The sequence below is a fragment of the Petaurus breviceps genome, unplaced genomic scaffold (assembly GCF_028583685.1).
Source record: "Petaurus breviceps papuanus isolate PSGF00001 unplaced genomic scaffold, PetGlider_PUasm1.0 90977, whole genome shotgun sequence".
NCBI lineage: Eukaryota > Metazoa > Chordata > Mammalia > Diprotodontia > Petauridae > Petaurus > Petaurus breviceps.
Window position 1 is genome coordinate 41,663,296 of NW_027187391.1, and position 20,804 is coordinate 41,684,099.

Below are 20,804 nucleotides of genomic sequence, written 5' to 3' on the forward strand. Positions count from 1 at the left end.
TCTCCAAAATGTCCTTTTCTATTCCCTGTGCAGGCCCTCATTTTAATCTACTGTAACCATTGCAGTAACCTAACCAATCTTCCTGACCTTACTTTTTCACTCTTTAGTTTACCTGTTGTACTTGTATCTTCCTAATCTTCCCTATGAGTAAACTTGATCATCTCACTTATTTGTTTAAAATGTTCTTGTGACTTCTTTATTTCCTACTGAGTCAAATTTAGATTCCTTCACCTAACATTTAAGACCTTTTATAATATTAGGCCCCCATGCCTTAATATTCTTATTGACTTTTATTTCCTGCTTTTTATACTTTCTCATTCAGTCAACTCTGTTCCCTGAACATTCTGTGCTTCTTTCTCTGACTTGGCTCATGTTATTACCTATCCCTTGAATATTCTACCTCGGCTTTTCCTCTTGAAATTCCTACCCTTTTAAAGTCTGTTTTTAATATTGGACTTAAATACTTCCTCCATAAAGTTCTCTTTGTTAACCATTAGGTACAGGATCCCCGTTTCAAGCTGGTACCCTTGTTCTTCCTCACAAAGTACTTTTTATACCTCTTTAATGCACTAGATGCAAGAGTAGATAGTGTTGTAACTAGAGCTGACCTTGAAGCTGGGAAGATGTGGGTTAAAGTCTTTCTTCTGACATGTATTGGCAATGTGACTCCAGGCAAATCATTTAACCTCTGTACTCTAGGTCACTCCAGGCTGTAAATTGAAGAGAAAGTGCTGAACTGCATTTGTAGAGGAATTTTTTTCACCTGGAAATTTCCTATACCCATGAAATTTCAGGTCTAGTACCTATTCTAATGAATTAATTATTTAGTTTGTATTACAGTTGCCTTGTATGTGCTACCTCCCTACTAGACTTTAGCTTCATGAGGACAGGGATCCTGTATCTAATTTTGTATCGTGTCTTGTGCTTAACTTAGTGCTATGCATGCAATAGATGCTTAATAAATGTTGGTTGAGTTATTGAAGATAGAAACTGAGTCCTTTTTTTGATGCTGTATTCCTCAAGTTATCAAATTCCTTTGACAGTCTAGATTTAGAATTCAAAAAACATTAATATGTGATAATTTTATTCTTTCACTTGTAAAAAAAAAGAATCTTATGGTTTCCATAGCAACTGTTACTCCTCCAGATTGTATCTTCCTTACAGCTTTAAAAATAAAACTATACAATTTTTGAGCTTATGTAGTATTTCATGTGAGGGAAAGGGGATTGAAATATTTCTATTTAAATTATCATGGTTACATATGAAATTTTTTTTTTGTATTCCGACATGATTATTCTTAGCATTTATTAAACAGAATTGCAGTACCAGGCACGTGATACTTAAAAAAAATTCATTACTTTAATGGAATTTACTTGAAAATATTAAATCACAACATGCAAGATATACTGATGCATTAATCCATACAGTAGTGTGAGACAAAGAACCATTTGGAGTTTGGGTATTTGGATAATTGGTTACCTGCTCCTTATTTTCCATCTCTGCTTTTGTAATATCTGAACAGAAGTTGAGTGGATATATATTAAATGGAAAGAATGGCATTGGATTTTTTTTTCTTGCAGTATATTAGCTCTTGACTCATGTGCTAAAAATTTTATTGATGCCAGTTTGAAAGTAAGAAGGTTAACTTTAGAAATAGAATATTTTGAGTTTCCCCACAATTTTTTTCTAGTGGTTCCAATTTTTTTCTTTGCCAAAATTCAGCTTATTGCCTCAATCTTTTATAGAAGAATTTAAAAAATGAATTCTTTTTTCAGTGTTGGAAGAAGTATATATAACTTAAGTATCCTATAGCTTAAATTTTGATATAATCTAAACACTTGCATATATGAAAATATTTTTAAAATAAATAGCTCTTAACTTTAAAAAAGACTTTTTAATTTCTTATATCAGATAGTAAGAGTAGGAAGGAAAAATGCGGGATGGCTGCATACTATTTTTCAAAGCTACCCAGATATATTCATGAGACTAGGTGAGTATCTGAGATCAAAATAGTTTCTTGTTTGGCTGTTGCCATGGTATATGGGACTACAAAGCCATGATATCCAACAAATGTTTTAGGAGTTATTGGTCCTGGTAGTATCCCTGATATGTGATACTAGTCACTTTTTCTGTTCTATCTCCCACATTTTTTGTTTCTGCATGAGGTAGAATTTGTTGGAAGGTCCACTTGTAACTTTGACTAAGGAAGTGGTAATTAGTGATAATTGAGTATAAAAGAAAATTCTGGTAATAGCAATAGCATTTATTGAATGTTTTAGGTCTTGTGTCTTGTGCCATATAAAAATGCTTAGATATATGAATGAGCAAACATTACCCTCTCTAGTTATTGATTCCTGTGAATATTTCCAACATGGTTACCTTGCACTACTTTAAGACATAAGACTACAATAATTTTATTTTTTTTAATGAATTGTTCCATTAGAATACTTCTGTAGACTTGATTTTGAGTGAGGAATGATATTTTCCTGTAATGTACTATAGTTTATATCCTTGTTTATTCTTAAAAACTCAAAACTTCTATAAAGTAACATTTTTATGTCAGTATTATGATTAGTGTCTTAATGTTTTGTTTTAATCAGAATTTTATGGCAGTGGTTTTTGTTAGAAGTTGGTATGAATTTCTTCTTGAAAGGTCGCCTTTCTGTAGTTGAGATGCCAATGCCAAAAATATTGGCAAGAATTTTGAAGAAGTTTTCTTAACATTGAAAATCCTTTTTTCATTTCATGATTCATTTTAGGGAGATTACTATATCTGGATTTATAATTTTTAACCTGAAGATAACTTGTAGAAAAATAAAATGATAATTTTTTGTTTATGTGCAGAAAAGATGAAAAGGAATATGCATTGAAGCAAATTGAAGGCACAGGAATATCCATGTCGGCTTGTAGAGAGATTGCAGTAAGTGGATATAAATACAGTTCTTTATTTTATTATGTTAGTTATTTTAGATGGTGTTAATATTAGAAGCTATTTTTATGAATACATGTTAATTTCATAAGTACTTAATGATTTTTCAGTTAAATGTTTGTAAAAGAGGCTACAATCTCTTTTGAGTAGTGATTTTGATGGCATAATTCAACAGTAAAACTCTTTGGGTGAAAATATTCCTAAGATCACATTACATATTATTAATAAGAAGTCTCTAGACCTAACTGATGATTTAATGATTATTTGTTTTTGTATGAGTTTCACTGTTCTGTTTATAGGAGACTGTTATGAAGGAAAGTAGGGAAGCTTGCAGAGTATTGAGCTGAATTTAAATTTTAAAAAGGAGGAAGGTGATAGCATATGTAACTATTTGAAAATACAATATAGGGGAAAATTTGAGGAACAGAATGGTATTCCTTTATGTTAAAATTGGTTTCTTTTATGGTGACTCACTTTTATTATGAATATTTTAGTAACTTAATGTTTAAATGTATTATAAGTATAATTTTAAAATTTATTACGTATTCTTCAATGACTGTACCAAAGTTTTTGAAAGTATTTGCTGATAAATTCTAAAGAAAAAGTGTTGTAGAAAGAAAGTTTTTGTTTGAAACTTTTAGGGCTAGCTGATTCCATGAAAGCCAAAACAGTAGAGAAAATGATAGCTGAATGAGGAAGGAGAAATGATGTATCATTAGAGTCAAGATGAAAGTTTTCCCATACCCTCTGCTTTACTCTCAAATCCGGGTACTAATACAGAGCTAAGTTTTCTTAATTACCTTTCTACACCAAATCATGTTCCCAGGATATACATTAGCTTGAAGACCTGGTCACATTAACTTTGCCTCTTAGTTATTAAGATCGGGAAACAAGAGATAGTTTGTAGCAGAAGCTGCATTTGTAACTGACAAGATTCTTAAGATTGAAGTAGTAGCTAGAAATTCACTCATACTACTATGGAAATGTTTTGCATAACTACACATGTATGTATAACCTATATTGAATTGCCTATCTTCCCAGTGGGAGTGGGTGAGGAGGGAACAAGGGAGAGAATCTGGAACTCAAGAGTTTTAAAAACAAATGTTAAAAAAAATTGTTGTTACATCAACTGGGAAATGAGATATACAGGCAATGGGGTATAGAAATCCATCTTGCCCTACAAAGTAAGGGCGATGGGGGCAAGGGGAAAGATGGGGGGATCTATGAGAGGTCATATTGGGGGAAGGAATAATCAGTATGCTTGCCATCTTGGGGTGGGGGCAGGGAAGAGACGGGGAGAAAATTTGGAACTTAAAATCTTGTGGAAATGAATGTTCAAAACTAAAACTAAATAAATTATGGGGGAAAAAAGAAATTCACTCATAGCTGTCTGAATTAATTACAAAGAGATGCTTTTCTAAAACTGAGCAAACTAGTTTTCAAAGTGAGATAAAACACTTACCTCTGTAAATCTTGTTACAGTACAAGCAATAGCAGAGTCAGATTCACTGCCCCTTCATAATTTTACAAGATGAGAGAGTATATAAAGGAAGAGGGGGAAGATAGCTGGGTTTCTTCCTAAGGCTTTGTAGACACTAGCTGAGATAGCTTCTGTTTGGTTTGAGGCTTTGGCAGGAATCTCTTCATTGCAGGTAAATTGCACTTGAGCAAGTAAGTAAAGGGTAAAAGAGACTGGAAGGGCTCAGAAAAAAGGGCTTTTTACCAGGTATAACTAGGCAGGCAAATGGACATTTAGCTGTTTGATATTGAGAATTAGTATCTCCGTTATAGCAAGTTTGGAAGGCAAGGGGACATTCAGTCAATCAATAAGCATTTATTTAGTGCTTCAATAATTCTTCTGTGCAATTCAGATTTTGGGATAGTATATTTCAAAGAGTAAAGAAAGGCTAGGCAGGATCTCAAAGCCTAAAATTGTACAGGACATGTGATACTTAAAAGAGAATATAAACATCAATCTTCCTATCTTTACTTCACTCTTCCCCCAAATATTAGTTGTACTGCTGTTTTTTGTTTTTACATTAACTTCTTTTGTACTACCCCCCAACACTACCTAACCTCTTTTTTAATGAAGATTTTTTTAAAAGTAGGAAAAAGTAGTTTAATGAGATTAATGAACAAACATCACGTCTGACAGCACGTACAGTGTTCTACACTCATAGATAGCGTCTGCAAAGAGAGGAGTGAGGTGTATTTTCTTAACTCTTCTTTGAGACCAAGTTTGGTTGTTTTAATTACAGTGTTCAGTTGTAGTCAGACAGATGACTCCCATATGTATCCTAAACAGCTCCATTTTCTTCCCTGAGCTCTAGTTTTACATTGTGCTGCCAATTGGATGTTTCAGACCAGATATTTCATAGACATATCAGAGTCAACATGGCCAAAACAGAATTCATTATCGCTTTCCAAATTCACCCCTCTTCCAAACTTCTCTCTTCCTGGTAATCATATTCCTTTAATCTTCCAGTTATTGAACCTTAGTGTTATCCTTGACTCCGTAGTTCAGCCAGACTGTCCTTTTTTCTGTTATTTATGCATGACATTCCAGCTCTTGTCTCCACACCTTTCCACTGGTTTTCACTTATAATGTACACTCTTCTTCCTTCCATCTTCTAGAAGTCTTTATTTGTCTTAAAACTCATTTCAAAGACCAGTTTCTCTGTGGTCTCTTGAGATTCCCCCATCTACTAGGGTCCTTCCCCACTCCCTTTATATTGCCTTGTGTTTATTTGTATATGCTTATTTGTGTCCTAGAGTACAGGTTATTTTTCATTTTTGTTTTTGTATCACTGTTACCAATTTAATGCCTGTCATGTAGTAGGTGCATAATAATGATTTCTGCCTCCCTTTTATTATATGCCCAGTTGTGAGATCGTTGGGTCAAAGAATATGGCTTTAGTCATGCATCATTCTGGCACAAACTTCCTTTGAAGGGAGGTAAAAGAAGTGTTCTAAAGATATGGAAATGAATACACAGATTTTTTTTAAAAGGCATGGCTTTCTAGTCAAGATGGCTTTGTGAGAAGTTCCAAGGAAGCCAGTACCTGCCTCAGTCTTCCCAACAAACAATAGAAATTTTAAGGAGAAGAAAAACTGAATAAAAGTCACAACAGATACAAATGAGCAAAACCAGAAAATGAGCAAGGCAAAGAAATATATTTTAACAACTGGAAAAAAAATGAAGCAATTGAAAGACTATAAAATACCAGAATAATTTAAGTGGAGAAAGAAACAATAGCTGTTATTTGGAAAGACCTCTTTAGATGGATAAATGACATATTGGAAGAAATTAGATAACGGTGAATATACTGGGAAGAAAATCACAAGAACAAACAGAAGAAGAACTTAAATAAAAAATCACCAATGGAAGTGAAGCTAGAATTTTAAAATGGCATAAAAGATTTAAAGGCAATAATTTTGACATGATTTTTGTATTCTTCGGATAACAAGGATGTATGCAGTTGATCAAAGAAGTATGCTAAATTTGTAACATATGAGGGATAACAGATGGATAGCCTAAGTGTTATACTTGAGCCATTTTGTGGAGGATTTATGAGAATACATGGAAAAGAACACAGAATGAGAAGGCATGAGTGGGTTGCAATCTGCACCCATTTGGTGGTAATACCTGAGTTAAATTATCAGATCCTTTCATGTATGAAGAATATCATAGAAAATACTCTTTCCTCCCCAAATCAGAAATAATGACCAATAGACTTACTGCTGTGAAAAGCAGAATTGCTCAATGCATGAAGTGAAAAAATCAATCTGAGAAAATAACTTAAGTGTTTGAAAGAATTGGAAAAAAAATAAAGTTTACATGCTGAACTTGGAAGATGTTGCTCAAGATGCAGCCGCTCTAGAACTATTGGTGTTGCAGGAAATTTAGAAAAACAAATCTTGATTTCATATACTAGAAAATCATTCAGTACAATATTTCAAAATTAATTAAAACAAATTATGATAGCTAAAACAAAAACTCTGAGGGGAGAACCCTAGGACTCAATTCTACTAAACCTATCCTAGTTAAACTTCAATTTTGAGCAAGAAAAAAATCCCACAGACATAGGAAGACCAAAATTACCATCCTGTGAAGGGCATCATCAGTCAGAATCAGAGTGATCTTCTCAAGGAAGACAAGAGTTAATTAGAAAAGTTGAACTCCAAAATAGATAAAATTCAGAAGCCTGGGCCATGAACTCAGTTATCTATCTATCAAAACTTAATAAGCCACATGAAGCATTTTGACTTTGAAAAGTTTGTGGAGAGATGCATTTTGTAGGGAATTTTTGAATAATAACAAAGCTTCCAATCTAAAAAAAAAAAAAGTCTCTAAAGCAATTGAAGTCACTTCTAGAATTAAATGAATTGCCAAGTACATCTGGTATTAAATAAACTACTAAATATCCCTCTATTTAAAGGAGGTGTTTAGCTCAAAATATCTTCTCATGTCTCCTGTGGCTGTCCTACCCTAGGACTTGTCTGCCATTTCCCTTCCTATGGCATTTTTCTTACCTAGTGTCTCATCCCTGCAGCCTCATTTGTGTGTTGTCTTCCCCTATTAGATTGTAAACTCCTTGAAGGCACTATGTTTCTTTTTTTATATTTGTATCCCCTATGCCTACCACAATGCCTGGCACATAGTAAGTGCTTAATAAATAATGCTTAATTTCATTAGACTGACTAATGTCTCAGAATTGTGTTTCACATAAATATAAAGAGAAAAGAGTATAGGACCAGAGCTATCCTAAAGTAAAGGACCTGTTTTTAATAAAAGGGTAGCTAATTCAAAGTTAAAAAAAAAAATCTCCACATGGTTAATAGTATATGATGAATTTTCTTTAGTGAGTTTTTAAGGTGTAGTAACAGTAATAAGGATAAGAACATAACTTAGTGCCATGAATGGAAGCAAATATTAGTTTGATATCTAAACTGGTTAAAAAGTCTTAGAGAACATTTTAGATCAGTATAATTAATGAATACCAACACAGACATAATTAATATTCCCAAAAAAACTGTTATGGACCATAACGTTAGATGAAGAGACAACCTTCAGTAAAATATAATTTATTTGTCCTAAAGAATTTTAAATGTAAGCTTTTCCTAGTATAATAAACTATACATTCAAAATATCAGGTAATAGTTTATAAAAATGGAGAAACATTAGAACCACACCCACCAAAATACAGGACTGTTTGCTTTTCAGCAATATTATTTGACATAGATTTAGAATTTTTAGAAATAGTAAAAAGGCATTATAAAAAGAAAATGAATAAGCATCAGGAGTGGAGAATTTAAAATCTTTCTTTGCAGAAGGCATAATGCATATCAAAAAAATCCAAGGCAGTTAGCAAAAAATAAATTGTATAGTAATACTTTTTTAACAGTAAGGATTTAGATCCTGCTACTATACAAAGTAATGAGATAGAAGATAAACCCACAAAAGTATCATCTTCATTTCTTAAATGCCACCAATAAAAATCTAAGTAACTGATAGATAATTACCTTAATAATAAAGGCACTTAGCAGAACATGGGAAAAACCTATATAAATCATTTTGCCAAAAGTCTAAGAATGGAACAAATGAAGAAAATCTTCTGATTATGGTTAAGTAGAGCAAGTAGAATCAAAATATACTTTATGACATCCCAAACTAGTTTACGTAATGTAATATTTATCCAAATATAACTATAACTCACATGGAAAAGTTAAGAATATAGAAATCTTTGCAAAAGAGCATTTGGGAAGAGAGATTTTGCTGTATTAGATTTCAAAATGAACTAGAAAGTAGTTGTCTCCAGACATTTTTGGTTATATACCCTTATCAGTAAAATTATGAATTTGCATCCCAACCTAACCCATGTATAACAAATGCTCCTGTAGCAATAATTATATGTATTGTAAAACTCACACTAAAAATAGACATTTAAAAAGGAGATAAACATGGAGTGATATAATTACATAGTGTTGAGTTGCAGTCAAACAAATGACTTCCATATTAATCTAAACACTTCCATTCTTTCTTTTGAGTTCTAGGAAGACTTGAGTTTGAATGAATACTGGCTGCATAACCCTGGGCAACTTATCCCTTCTGCCTCACTTTTGTTTTTTTGTAAAATATAAATAATAATAGGGTGTATATTACAGTTTTTTGTGAATAAAATGAGATAATATATTAAGCTACTTCATAAATTTTAGCTATTCTTAGTTGTTTTAAGGCAGTCAAAAAAGGTAATGTTGCCTTAACTTTAGGGGGATAGTAGCCATAACGAGGAAGGTAATGATACCACTGCCCTCTGCCCTGATTATCACTGATTCCAGTTATTCTAGTGATTCATTTCTGAGAGCCATGTTTTAGAAAAGATTTGGACAAACTGGAGTGCATCTAGAGAAGGATAGCCAAGATAGTTAGGGGGTATGGAGGCCATGCCTTCTAAGGATCAGTTGAAGGAACTGAGGATGTTTAACTTGGAGAAGAGTACACTTAAGTGAACATGATAGGTGGTCTTCAATCATTTGAATGGCTGCCATATGAAAGAAGGCTTGACTCCAGCAAACTCAGTTAGGAGGAATGGGTAGAAGAAGTTGGTGAGAGGTAAATTTTGAGTTAATGGAAGAAGAACCTTTCTAATAAGCAGAGATGTTCAAAAGAATTCACTGGGCTGCTTCAGGAGATAATGGTTTCCCCATCACTGAAGATCTTAACCTGGAGCCTGATAGACTTCTTGGGGCTTTTGTAAGGAGATTCCTGTTCAGGCCCAAGTTAGGCTAGGTGAGTTTTTTTGGTTACTTTCAATTTTGAGATTCTATAATTATCTTCAACCACTTCGTAGCTATGGGCAGGTTACTAGAAGTCACTGAGGCTCAAATTTTTCATCTGGAAAACAGACAGCAGTCTTTTCCCTTGTTTGCCTCCTGTGTTTTAGGGAGGACCAAATGAGATAGATTGTAAAGTACTATGTCATTATAAGATTGCTGCTCTTAACATTAAAAAGATTTTAAATCTTATTAATAAAACAATTCTTATAATGTTATTCTTTAAGTGCTACAGAGCAAGAAGTGTGGCGTGCCAGAATTTAAATAGTAGCTAGGCCAGTATGCTTCCATAATGGTATTTCTTCATTTGGTATTGGGAAAGCTTTTGATCACGTGCTTTTGATTATTAACTTCTGCTATCCCTGTAATATTGCTCATTTTGTAATGTTTGAAGAGGAAGAAAAGTTATCCTTGACATATTAGCTACCATGATGCCTTGGTATATAGTTGTTTAAACTTCAGTAGAATGCCTCTGACATTTTTCCTGTCGACTAAGAGAACAACAGTTGCTTTTTTGTGTGTCTTGCAAAATGAAATTGATACAGTAGAGAAGGAATGGTGTCTGTGTATATGCTGTATTAAAACTCCTTTCGAGGTAGCTAGGTGGCTCAGTGTATAATGCACCGGCCCTGTAGTCAGGAGAACCTGAGTTCAAATGTGGCTTCAGATACTTGACACTTACTAGCTATGTGACCATGGGCAAGTCACTTGACCCCAACTGCCTTGCTTTCCCCCCTTTCAAAAAAACCAAAAAACTTCTTTGAAGGGAACCTTAAAATTTTATGTCAGCAAGTCATATATTCCAGTGTTTCCTAGTTGCATAGCCTAGTTTTATCATATTAAAGTGAAATTTCATGTGTTATATTTTAGCATGTCAGAAAATACACATAAAACAATGTATAAAATCACTTTCTGCATGGTTTTTCTTATTGCACTCATGTTATGCCCCAGGTTGTGGGTTTCTTTCCTTCAAGCTGGTGGCTAACCTTAAAGCAAGTATAGATTAGCACACTGTCTTAGCAATAACTCTCTACTTTTCCTAATGCTTAAGAAAAACTTTGATCTCATTGTTCTGTACTACAATTAATGATATAGTTCCATACCTTAGTAAATTATTTTGTGAATTGGTTTGGTTAAAAATTTATCACCTGATGGCCAACTTTCTCTTAATGACATATCTACTCTTAGTCCAGTTGGTCCTTGGATAATAAAAATGAATGTAGCAATTACTATGGGCCCAGCACTGTGCTAATCACTTTACAATTCTTATCTAATTTGATCCTCACAGCAATCCTGAGAGGTAGGTGCTGTTATCATCTCTATCTTACAGATGAAAGCTGAGGCAAACAGAGGTCATGACTTGCCCAGGGTTATGTAGCCAGTGTGTGAGGCTTTATTTGAATTTAGGTTTTCCTGACTCTCAGCAAGGCTCTCAATCTACTGTGCCACTTAGGCACATGGTCATTTGTAGGATTTTTTTACTCAGGGTCTTTCTAGCTTGAGCAGAGAATGCTAGAGTTTATGTTTAACTGATGAAATTTTTGAAAACCTAGGGTTACATCTCTGCTACAATGTCATTGGACATAGCCTTCAGTTAGTGTTTATTAATGTTTATTGCATCAATGCAGGCAATTTTTTATTTTGGATGTTACAAAAACTGTCACTTGAAAAAACAAATCACTCTTTTAGGAGATATGGCAAATTTTTTCCTTGAAGTCTTTTGACAAATTTAATGTGTTCCTTTTTCAATAACATTTCACCATGCTCTTTCAGCAAATTTGTTTTCTGATAAAGGTTTGCCATGAGTTTTAAGAATGTAATATTGGAATGTAAATCCTTATCAACATACTGTTATTTGACTATGTCATTTAGTAAAATGGTGTGAATAAGTTGAATCAGAAAATAACTTTTTCTTCTGTTTACATCCATTGCTATTAGGAGAATAAAAAAAATATAATTTTTAAAACCTGAAAATCAAATAGATAACCACCCTTTAGAACTGTTATTATTTTATGTATTATATTGTTGCTGTTTTTCCTTATGGCAACAACAACTTGGTAAGATAAATGACTTTTTTGAGTCTCTTCATTCAAACTGAAGAGGATATTAGAGGGCAGTATAGAATGTGTATCTTGGCAGTGCAGCACATTGTATATAGCTTTTTTGCTTAATGTAATTCCCTCAACCAAAAGGGCAGAAACACAGCTACAGTAGATATCATATGGAGTCTTCCAGTGGGTATTGCAAGAAATTTGTCTAACTGGATTATTATTTAAAAATAGGTTTATAAGGTCACTTGAAACAATGACAAAACCAATTAAACTTATTAAAATTATCATTTTGTGTACCTACTCTACTAGTACTGATTATGAACCTTTCTCTTAAATGATTTGTCAGTATCCACCCACAAGTCTTTAATAACATATCTTCCCAGTGATTATTGATGCTTTCATCTTTTCTGAATATTTTGTGAATACCAGAGGAAAGCCAAGGCTGCCTACCCTTCCTATCATTACATGACTGACTTTCTTTTTCATTCACATATTCTTGATATCGTTTTATGTTACATCTTATGCAGATATTATTTTTGATAATGTGCTGTCAAACACCTGCTGTGTGACTTCCTAGTACCATTTCAGCCAGGTGCAATTTTAATTATTCTGAGATGTGGTGTTTAAATGTTTGTATCCATACAGCAATATTAGGAGAATATTCGTGTTAAAAAATAATGGGTTTTTGTGTTTGTGAACAACTTGGCATTATTTCTCAAGTGGGATACTACCTGTTCTCTAATTCTGTACCTTGATATTTACAGTAATTTGAAGTTTTTAACAACTCACCTTCAAAACATTCATATATGTGTAAATTATTTATTTCTTCAAGCTAAAATTGCTTCCATTTTCACATTTTTTTTTTACCTTTATGTATGCTTTCCTTTTAATTAGGATGTATATTGAATTTTTTGGTTCTACTTTTTTCACATATATGTATCTTTCATATTCTTGATATTCTTCTGAATTGTGTTCTGTGACATCATTTATATTTATTCTCTCCTGTTCCTTATTTAGGTTGTTTATATATTTAAAAAATTATACTATTGCTACAAATATTTTTGTTCATATAGTTCTTTTTGTTAATGTACTTAGGGATATGTTCAAAATAATAGGAGTACTGAGTCAAATCACATGGTTGTTGAAATTGATGAGGTTGATAGTGATGATGTAATTCTTGATTAGTCTCCAGTCTACCAATTTGTAATTTTGCTAGCTCATCATAATAACTAACTCTTACAGTATCTAGCACGTTTGCAGAATACTTTTTATATATAACCTCCTTTGAGTCGCACCATATCCCTATGAGTTACATATTCCAATTTCCTGTTAAAGGGATAAAGACATCGAATTAAATAATTTATTTGCTTCTGGTCACAATGCTACTAAGTAGTAGAGGAAAGCTGTGAACCCATGTTCTCCTGAAGATAAGTTCAGCATTCTGTGCACTAAATAATATAGGGTCTTTCATCTTAGCATTTTTGCCTTATTCATACCTCCTTCCCACCTCCAACTTTGGATTTGACTTCACCGGAAAAATTGAAACCATTCGATATGAATTTCTTCTTTCATTCTCATTTTCTCAAAATCTCATGACATTATCTGACAAAGAAATGCCGTTTCTCCTTGTCAAGACCATCCCTTCGACATGTTCACTTGTTCCTGTCTGTCCCTTTCTGTCTTCTGCAGCAAATTGATGCTTAAGTCAGAGGTGTTAGACACAAAATCCTAGCCACTTTACTCTTGAGTATGGTCCGGGCCAAACCAGATTAAAATGTAATTGGGAAATACTTAACAAAATAAATAAAAATGCAGTAAAACATAGATAATGGTAATATGTCATTTACCAAATCAATATGTGCCCATAGGGATCCTGATGTATGGTTTAGTGGCCCCCATTTCTATTTGAGTTTGACACCACTGTCCTAAACTAAATCATCCAATCTCTCTCACTTTATTTATGAAGTCATAATTGGGAAACCTTTTTATTTAATTTTAGGGATGAAAGCAAGATTAACAGAATTAACAGCTATAGAAAATACATGCCTAATGACATGAACAGAACACTCAGGGAATTTGGGAAAAATACCAGGAGAATGGCCTACAAGAGATGAAATATTGCCCATAAACTTGGGAACATTCTTGTTTGATCAAAAAAAACAGTGGAGTTTTCTGTTAAAAATATGGTACAGTATATTAAACTACTTTCCACTTTATCTGGACTAGCATGTTTGTTTATTTTTGGGAATTGTTTGGGATTTTAGCATAAAGTAGATATAGCTGACTGTAACCCAACATTGTTTCAATTTCTTGCACTGAAGTTTGATTCTGAAATAGGAGAATTAGTATTTCTTTTTTAATTCAAAAAGTGCCGAGTGAAATCTTCTGATCAACCTCGTTTGAAAAGAGTAGATGTAGCTGCAAGCACCCCAGCGTCCCCAGGGTGTCTGCCAACACAGGTTCTTGGAAATGCTTTGCTAAAGGAAAGCAACTCAAAATGGGTTAACAAGCTTACTTTAATCAGTCAGATATGTATCAGATATGTATATGTTTACCTAGTTCAGGGGGAAAAGGTCAGCACCTCGAACTTCAGAATATAAAGACAGAGAAACAGATCAAGTAGACAGGTTTTCAACAACTGGCTTCCCAGAGTTTCATCTGATCAAATTACAGAACACTTCTCAAAGTGAGCCCCCAAAACAAAGCTACATATCAGGGCTTATATAGCCTTCTCCTGGCTCAGAGAATGTAACAACCTTATTGACTCACTGGCCAATCAAGAAGTATCTACTGAAAAACAAGCCTCCCACCCCAGGCCTCAGGTGCACTTTAGCCTAGGGGCAGGGAAGATCTTTAAAATTTACATTCCCTTTACAGTAGATGAACTCTTGGTTCCCTAGAGTACATTCTTACTATTCTCATACAGGGAAGTAGCAGTAGGAGTTATGTTTAAGAAAAGGTTAATTTTTCTGTCTTTTTTTTTTTTTAAGATTTTTAAAGATTGCTTTTCAGCTGGAATTGGAATTGAACATGATGCTATATGTCAAATGATCCGTAATTTCATCAGTTTGGACATTCTCTCCAACAATGATTGCAACTTTTGCCTGCTTTGGATTCTGTTAGTTTTGTTTTTTTTTTGCACAGAAAAATTCATCAGCAGGTGTGCAACTTTTTGACGTTCAGCTTCTCCGAACTTAGCTTGGTTCGTCTGTGGATGGCACATGTGAACACACATAGTTCAGAACTAAATGCAAAGCCTTTCCACCTTGATAGGACCTGTCAGATCATAGAGTGGTGGAATTACTTTTAGCAGGCTAGAGCCACTTCCATACCATGGTGTAAGCACTGTAGACTCCAGTGGAAGAGTCGTGATTTTTATACAGTTGCAAATAAACCCGTAGAAACAAATTTGCACAAATAAAACTTTTAATTTTTAAAATTTCTTGGTTGACCTAAATGTTACACATTCTTATTTTAACCCATAAGGATAGAGGCAAACTACAGACATGCTAATTGGGTTTTGCAGCCAGATTCTTTACTCATGCTGAATAAAGCTGAAAAAAATTATAATTTTTTTGAGATTATAGTAAACAAAAGTATTACAAAATAGAACAGATTAGTGAAAATATAGTGGGGCACAATGATAGCATTTTGGGAACAAATGCAAACAAAGGCAAACTGTTCAACATTACAGTAATACAAGTCTGTGCTCTAGCCCCTGAGGCCAAAGAGGCCAAAATTAATCAATTCTATGAGGACTTACAATGTCTAGAAATAGCATCAAAAAAAGATGTCATTCATTGTAGGGAATTGGAATGCTAAGGTAGGAAATCAAAGGATAATTGGAATAACAGGCAAGTTTGGGCTTAAGAATGCAAAATGAAGTAGGGCAGACACTAATAGAGTTTTATCAAGATAACTTGCTGGTCATAACATGTTTTTTTCTTTTCTTGTAAATAGAAATGTTTTTAAACTTAAATCAAAAATGAGAAAAGAAAAAGAAATTTCCATGTACACAGCAGACTATAAGAGATGATTCAGTATAAAACAACAAATTTCCATTTCAAGAAATCCTATATAATAAATACTAATACCACTTTCATAGCTGCCCAGTTTTTCTTTGCTTTCTGGTAGGTTTTCTTTTTCACTTTATTTTTTCCCCTCTTCCCTACCCCAACATGGCCTAAAGAAGGCTATAATTAAGCAAGGATATATATAATCAGTTATATTTTATATAAAAATATATACATATCTGTAAATGTACACATATATACTCATACACGTACATGTAAGACCATACTAAGTTTATTTCGACTAGTCATCCGTTTCTCTGAAGGTGGATAGCATCTTCCTTCATAAATCTAAGTCTTTCCATGTTTTTCTAAATCAACCATCTCATCATTTCCCACTCTACAACTGTATTCCAACTCAGGCACATCCTACCTGAAGATAGTCTGTGAAAGTTTCCCCCAATTTTCTGCATTCCTTTTATTCTTGGCTGCATAGATTTTATTTATACAAGAAAATTTTAAAGTAATCAAAATTATCTATTTTATTACTTCAACAATGCTCTCACCTTATAATATAGTTTAAGCTCTGATACTACTGAATGAATTTACTTCCTCTATGTCTTTTTTCCCTGATTTCTTTGAAATTCCTGACCTTTTGTTCTTGCAAATGAACTTGATTCCATTTCCAACTTAGTAAGATTATTTTTTAGTAATTTAACTGGGATGGCATTAGGTAAAATTGTCATTTTAAAAATTATATTGGCTTTTCCTAACCCTGATGTAATGTAATGCCAAAAGAAGGCAACTTCCCAGGTTCAGAATACCAGCATAGGTGCTCTCTATTTTATTCAGTAACAAACCAAGAACAGAGAAGATCAAAACATGACATCATTCCAAATCAGCATTTACTAAGCTGATTAAATAATCTCCAAGGACTACCCCACCCCAGGACCTTCCAATCATTCAATCAATTACAAAGTCTCTGTTCTAAATACTTCTCCACCCCTAGGCTATACCTTAATTAAGTCCACCACAAAGCCCCTCTTCTCAAATGGAGATTAGTTTCCAAACATAAGGTCAAAAGTTCCCCACCCCTGGATCACAATTGAATCTACCCCAGAGTTACATCAAGTTTAAACACAGCACTTAATACCCAAATGGAGGTCTTTTCTTCATCTTGACAGGAGGCAAGTTCTCAGCAATCTTAGTTCCTGGGGAGACAAGGCTTAGCAAAGCCACAAGATACATTGCCAGTCCCTTCATGAATTTATCCTCTGTCTGTAGAACAGTCCTAGAACCCCTGAACACATTAGCAAAGCCCTCTCCCAGGATTTCTGTAAACATACAACAAGAAAATCCTTCTTCAGGGCTTCTGAACCAACAGAAAGGTTCCCAGACCCCTGCAACAACAGCACTGTCCCTCACCAGTGGACAGTATTCACTCTGTCTGCCGGACAGTCTCCAGACCCCTGCAACAACAGTACTGTCCCTCACCAGTGGACAGTATTCACTCTCTGTCTGCAGGACAGTCGCAGGCCTTCTTAGCGAACAGCCAGGTTCCAGGACTTCTTCAACAAAAGGACAGTCTTTCACCAGTGGACAAATCTGGCAAAATAACATCAAAACAGACAGACAAAGTACCAGCAAAACAGCCATGTCTCCTCAGTCCTTGGCAGCTCAGGGGGCAGGTCTCAAAAGTCCAGGGCAATTCAAAGCGGCCACCAGCAATTCTCTTAGCCTCTCTCTCTCCACAAGGTGCTGCTTCCAAAAGGAGCTTCCACCTCTCTCTAGTGTCTCTCCAAATCTACATCACCAGCTCCTCCCAATTCAGGACTTTCTTTTCACATCAACAAGCCCATCCCACAGGTGGGATTAACAAACTCTGGGTTTTAACACAATCAATTTGAAAACCAAGCCAGTACAGGGGAATCTTTAATTGCCATTACTATCACACCTGAACAGTAAATTTTACTTCAGTTGTTTAGATCTGACTTTATTTGTATAAAAAATATTTTATGTATATGTTCATATGATTTCTGTGTTTGTTTTGGCAGGTATACTCTCAAGTATTTTAAATTGTCTAGTTATTTTAAAAGGTCTGAAACAGTATTAAATAATATTGCTGACACATAGTGTATTTTTCTCTTTTGATGAAATCTATTTTAGCTCTGACTTTGTCCAAGATCATGATTTCTGCCCCTGGTTTTTTTTTTTTTTTTTTTTGGCAATCCGGGTTAAGTAACTTCCTCAAGGTTACATGGCCAGTTATTTCTGGGTATGGTGCTAATTAAGTATCTGAGCTGGGATTTGATCCCCAGGTCATCCCAACACTGGAGCCAGTGCTGTTACTTGTTGAGCCACCTGGCCACCCCTAAATAATTGGGATTAAGTAACTTGCTCAAGGTTACATGGCCAGGTGTTTCTGGGTGGATGCTAAGTGTCTGAGCCCGGATTCGATCCCCAGGTCATCCCGACACTGGAGCCAGTGCTCTTACTCGCTGTGCTACCTGGCTGACCCCCTGCTTTTTTTTAAACATAATTCTACTGCTGCTTTTTATTTTATCTTTATGTGTATCTCTCATTTTTATTGTGTTTCCTGAAAGCAACATATTGTTGAATTCAGATTTTTAATCTACTATTTCCATTTTATGGGTAAATTCAATCACATTCACATTCTAAGCTATAATTACTTGCTGTGTATTTTCCTCTTTTCTATTTTTCCTCGCTATCCTTCTCACCCTGTTTACCCCCTATGCCTTCTCACTTCTCTACTTTACTTTTAATGCTACCTTGACCTCCTATTCCTTAACCTACCCTTCGTTCTAAGAATCCCTTCTTTATTCTCTCTTCCTCCCCCCCCCCCCCATCCCCTTGGCCTCTTATTTCTTTTTGAATTTGGAAGAGTTGATACTTTTCTAGATATATGTGTTGTTCCCTCTTTAATACCTTGCTGATGAGAGTAAGGTTTTAGCACTGCCGGCCCTCTCTCCTACTGGCTTCTTCTGTATCAGTTTTTCCTTGTATGCCTCATTTGTATGAGATAATTATTCCTTTTTATCTCTCCCTACAAAGTTTTATTTTTTTAGAATCACCACATCAAACTCAGCTTAGCCCAGGCTTTTCTTTCAAACTATCCAAATAATGATGACAGTCATGAATAATACTGATAATGTTTTCACATAGAAGTAAACAATTTGACTTTATTGAGTTCTTTATAATTAGTCTTTAATGTTTACTATATATTTCTCCCAGATGTTATATGTTAAAATTTCCCTTAAGTTCTACTGTTTTTGTCACAGATACCTAAATGTCTTTCAGTTCATTAAATGTCCTTTTTTTTTTTTTTTTCCCATTCAGGATTATACTTATCTGGGTAAAGTTAGCCTTGGTCATAAACCCAGCTTTTTTTTTTTTTTTCATTTTTTAAATGCTTTATTAACTTCTGATTTACATCATTCATTTCTGCCAGGTTTCAAATTGCAAATTTTCTCCTCGTTTTTCCCCTACCCACCGCCCCAAAATAGCAGTCCCACAGGATATCCCCTACTCCAGTCTGCTCTCTCCCATATCTTTTCCCATACCCCCTTCAACTTTTCCAGTAGGGTATGGTGGATCTCTATACCCCAGTGCTTGTATATCTTATTTCCCAATTACATGTAAAATAGTATTAATAATAGTATATATGTATTTTAAATATTTGATTTTAAAACTTTGAATTCCATATTCATTGCCTTCCTCCCTTGTCACCCACCCTTAATGGGAAAATAAGCAATTTAGTATAGGTTGTACATGTGTGGCTAATGCAAAATATCACCATAGAAGATATATTGTAAAAGGCTGGCTATATTTTCCTCCCTCCTATCCCACCTCCCACTTGTTCTATTCTCTACTTTGATCCCCACCCTTTTCAAAAGTGGGTGCTTCCTACTTCCCTCCCCGCCCCAGCCTGCCCTCCCTTCCATCATCCCCCCTGTCATCCCCTTCCCCTCTGCTGTCCTGTAGGGTGAGATACCCTATTTGGTGTGTATATTATTCCCTCCCCAAGCCAAATTCAATGAGAATAAGGTTGACCCATTCCCTTTTGCCTTCCTATTCTTCCCCTCCATTGTAACCATTTTCCCTTGACTCTTCTATATGAGATAGTTTACCCCATTCTGTCTCTCCCCATCTCCTCTCATTATATTCCTCTTTTACCTCTTAACTTCACCTTTTAAGTATCATCCCTTCCTATTAAATTGGTCCTGTGCCCTCTATCTATGTATACCTGTAAGCATATATACACACATTCACATATGTATTCCTACGCCCGTATGCCCTCTGATATAGACATCCAACTATTTTCATACTAAGAAAAGTTTCATCAGTTAAAATTATTGTTTTTCCATGTAGGAATGTTAATAGTTCAGCTTTGATAAGTTCCTTATGGTTTCTTTTCCCTGTTTACCTTCTTAGGTTTCTCTTGCTTCTTGTATCTGAATGTCAGATTTTCTATTCAACTCTGCTTTTTTCATCAAGAATGCTTGAAAGTCCTCTTTCTACTGAATGATCATATTTTCCCCTGGAACATGATACTCAGTTTTGCTGGGTAGGTGATTTTTGGTTTTAATCCCAGCTCCCTTGACCTCCGGAATATCATATTCCAAGCCCTTCGCTCCCTCAATGTAGAAGCTGCCAGATCCTGAGTTATCCTGATTGTTTTTCCACAATATTCAAATTGTTTCTTCCTGGCTGCTTCTAATATTCTTTCCTTGATCTGGGAATTCTGGAACCTGGCTGTAGTATTCCTAGGAGTTTTCTTCTTGGGATCTTTTTTAGGAGGTGATTGGTGGATTCTTTCAACTTCTATTTTGCCCTCTGGTTCTAAAACATCAGAGTAGTTTTCCATGAGAATTTCTTGGAGGATGATTTCTAGGTTTTTTCTTTGATTATGGCTTTCAGGTAGTTCAATAATTTTTAAATTATCTCTCCTGGATCGATTTT

At 34.6% G+C, this 20,804-nt stretch overlaps 1 protein-coding gene across 9 annotated transcripts in view; it reads left to right on the plus strand.

Annotated features, from left to right (window-relative positions):
* CDK19 (cyclin dependent kinase 19) overlaps positions 1 to 20,804 on the plus strand; it is a 238,585-nt gene that overhangs the window by 71,852 nt on the left and 145,929 nt on the right. For 8 of the 9 annotated variants that reach the window (XM_069077058.1, XM_069077059.1, XM_069077065.1 and 5 more), the window contains one exon: positions 2,845 to 2,920. The exons of the other annotated variant lie outside the window; for it this stretch is intronic. In XM_069077058.1, coding sequence (XP_068933159.1) covers positions 2,845 to 2,920 — 76 coding nt within the window. The remainder of the gene's footprint in view (positions 1 to 2,844; positions 2,921 to 20,804) is intronic. 9 annotated transcript variants of the gene reach the window in all.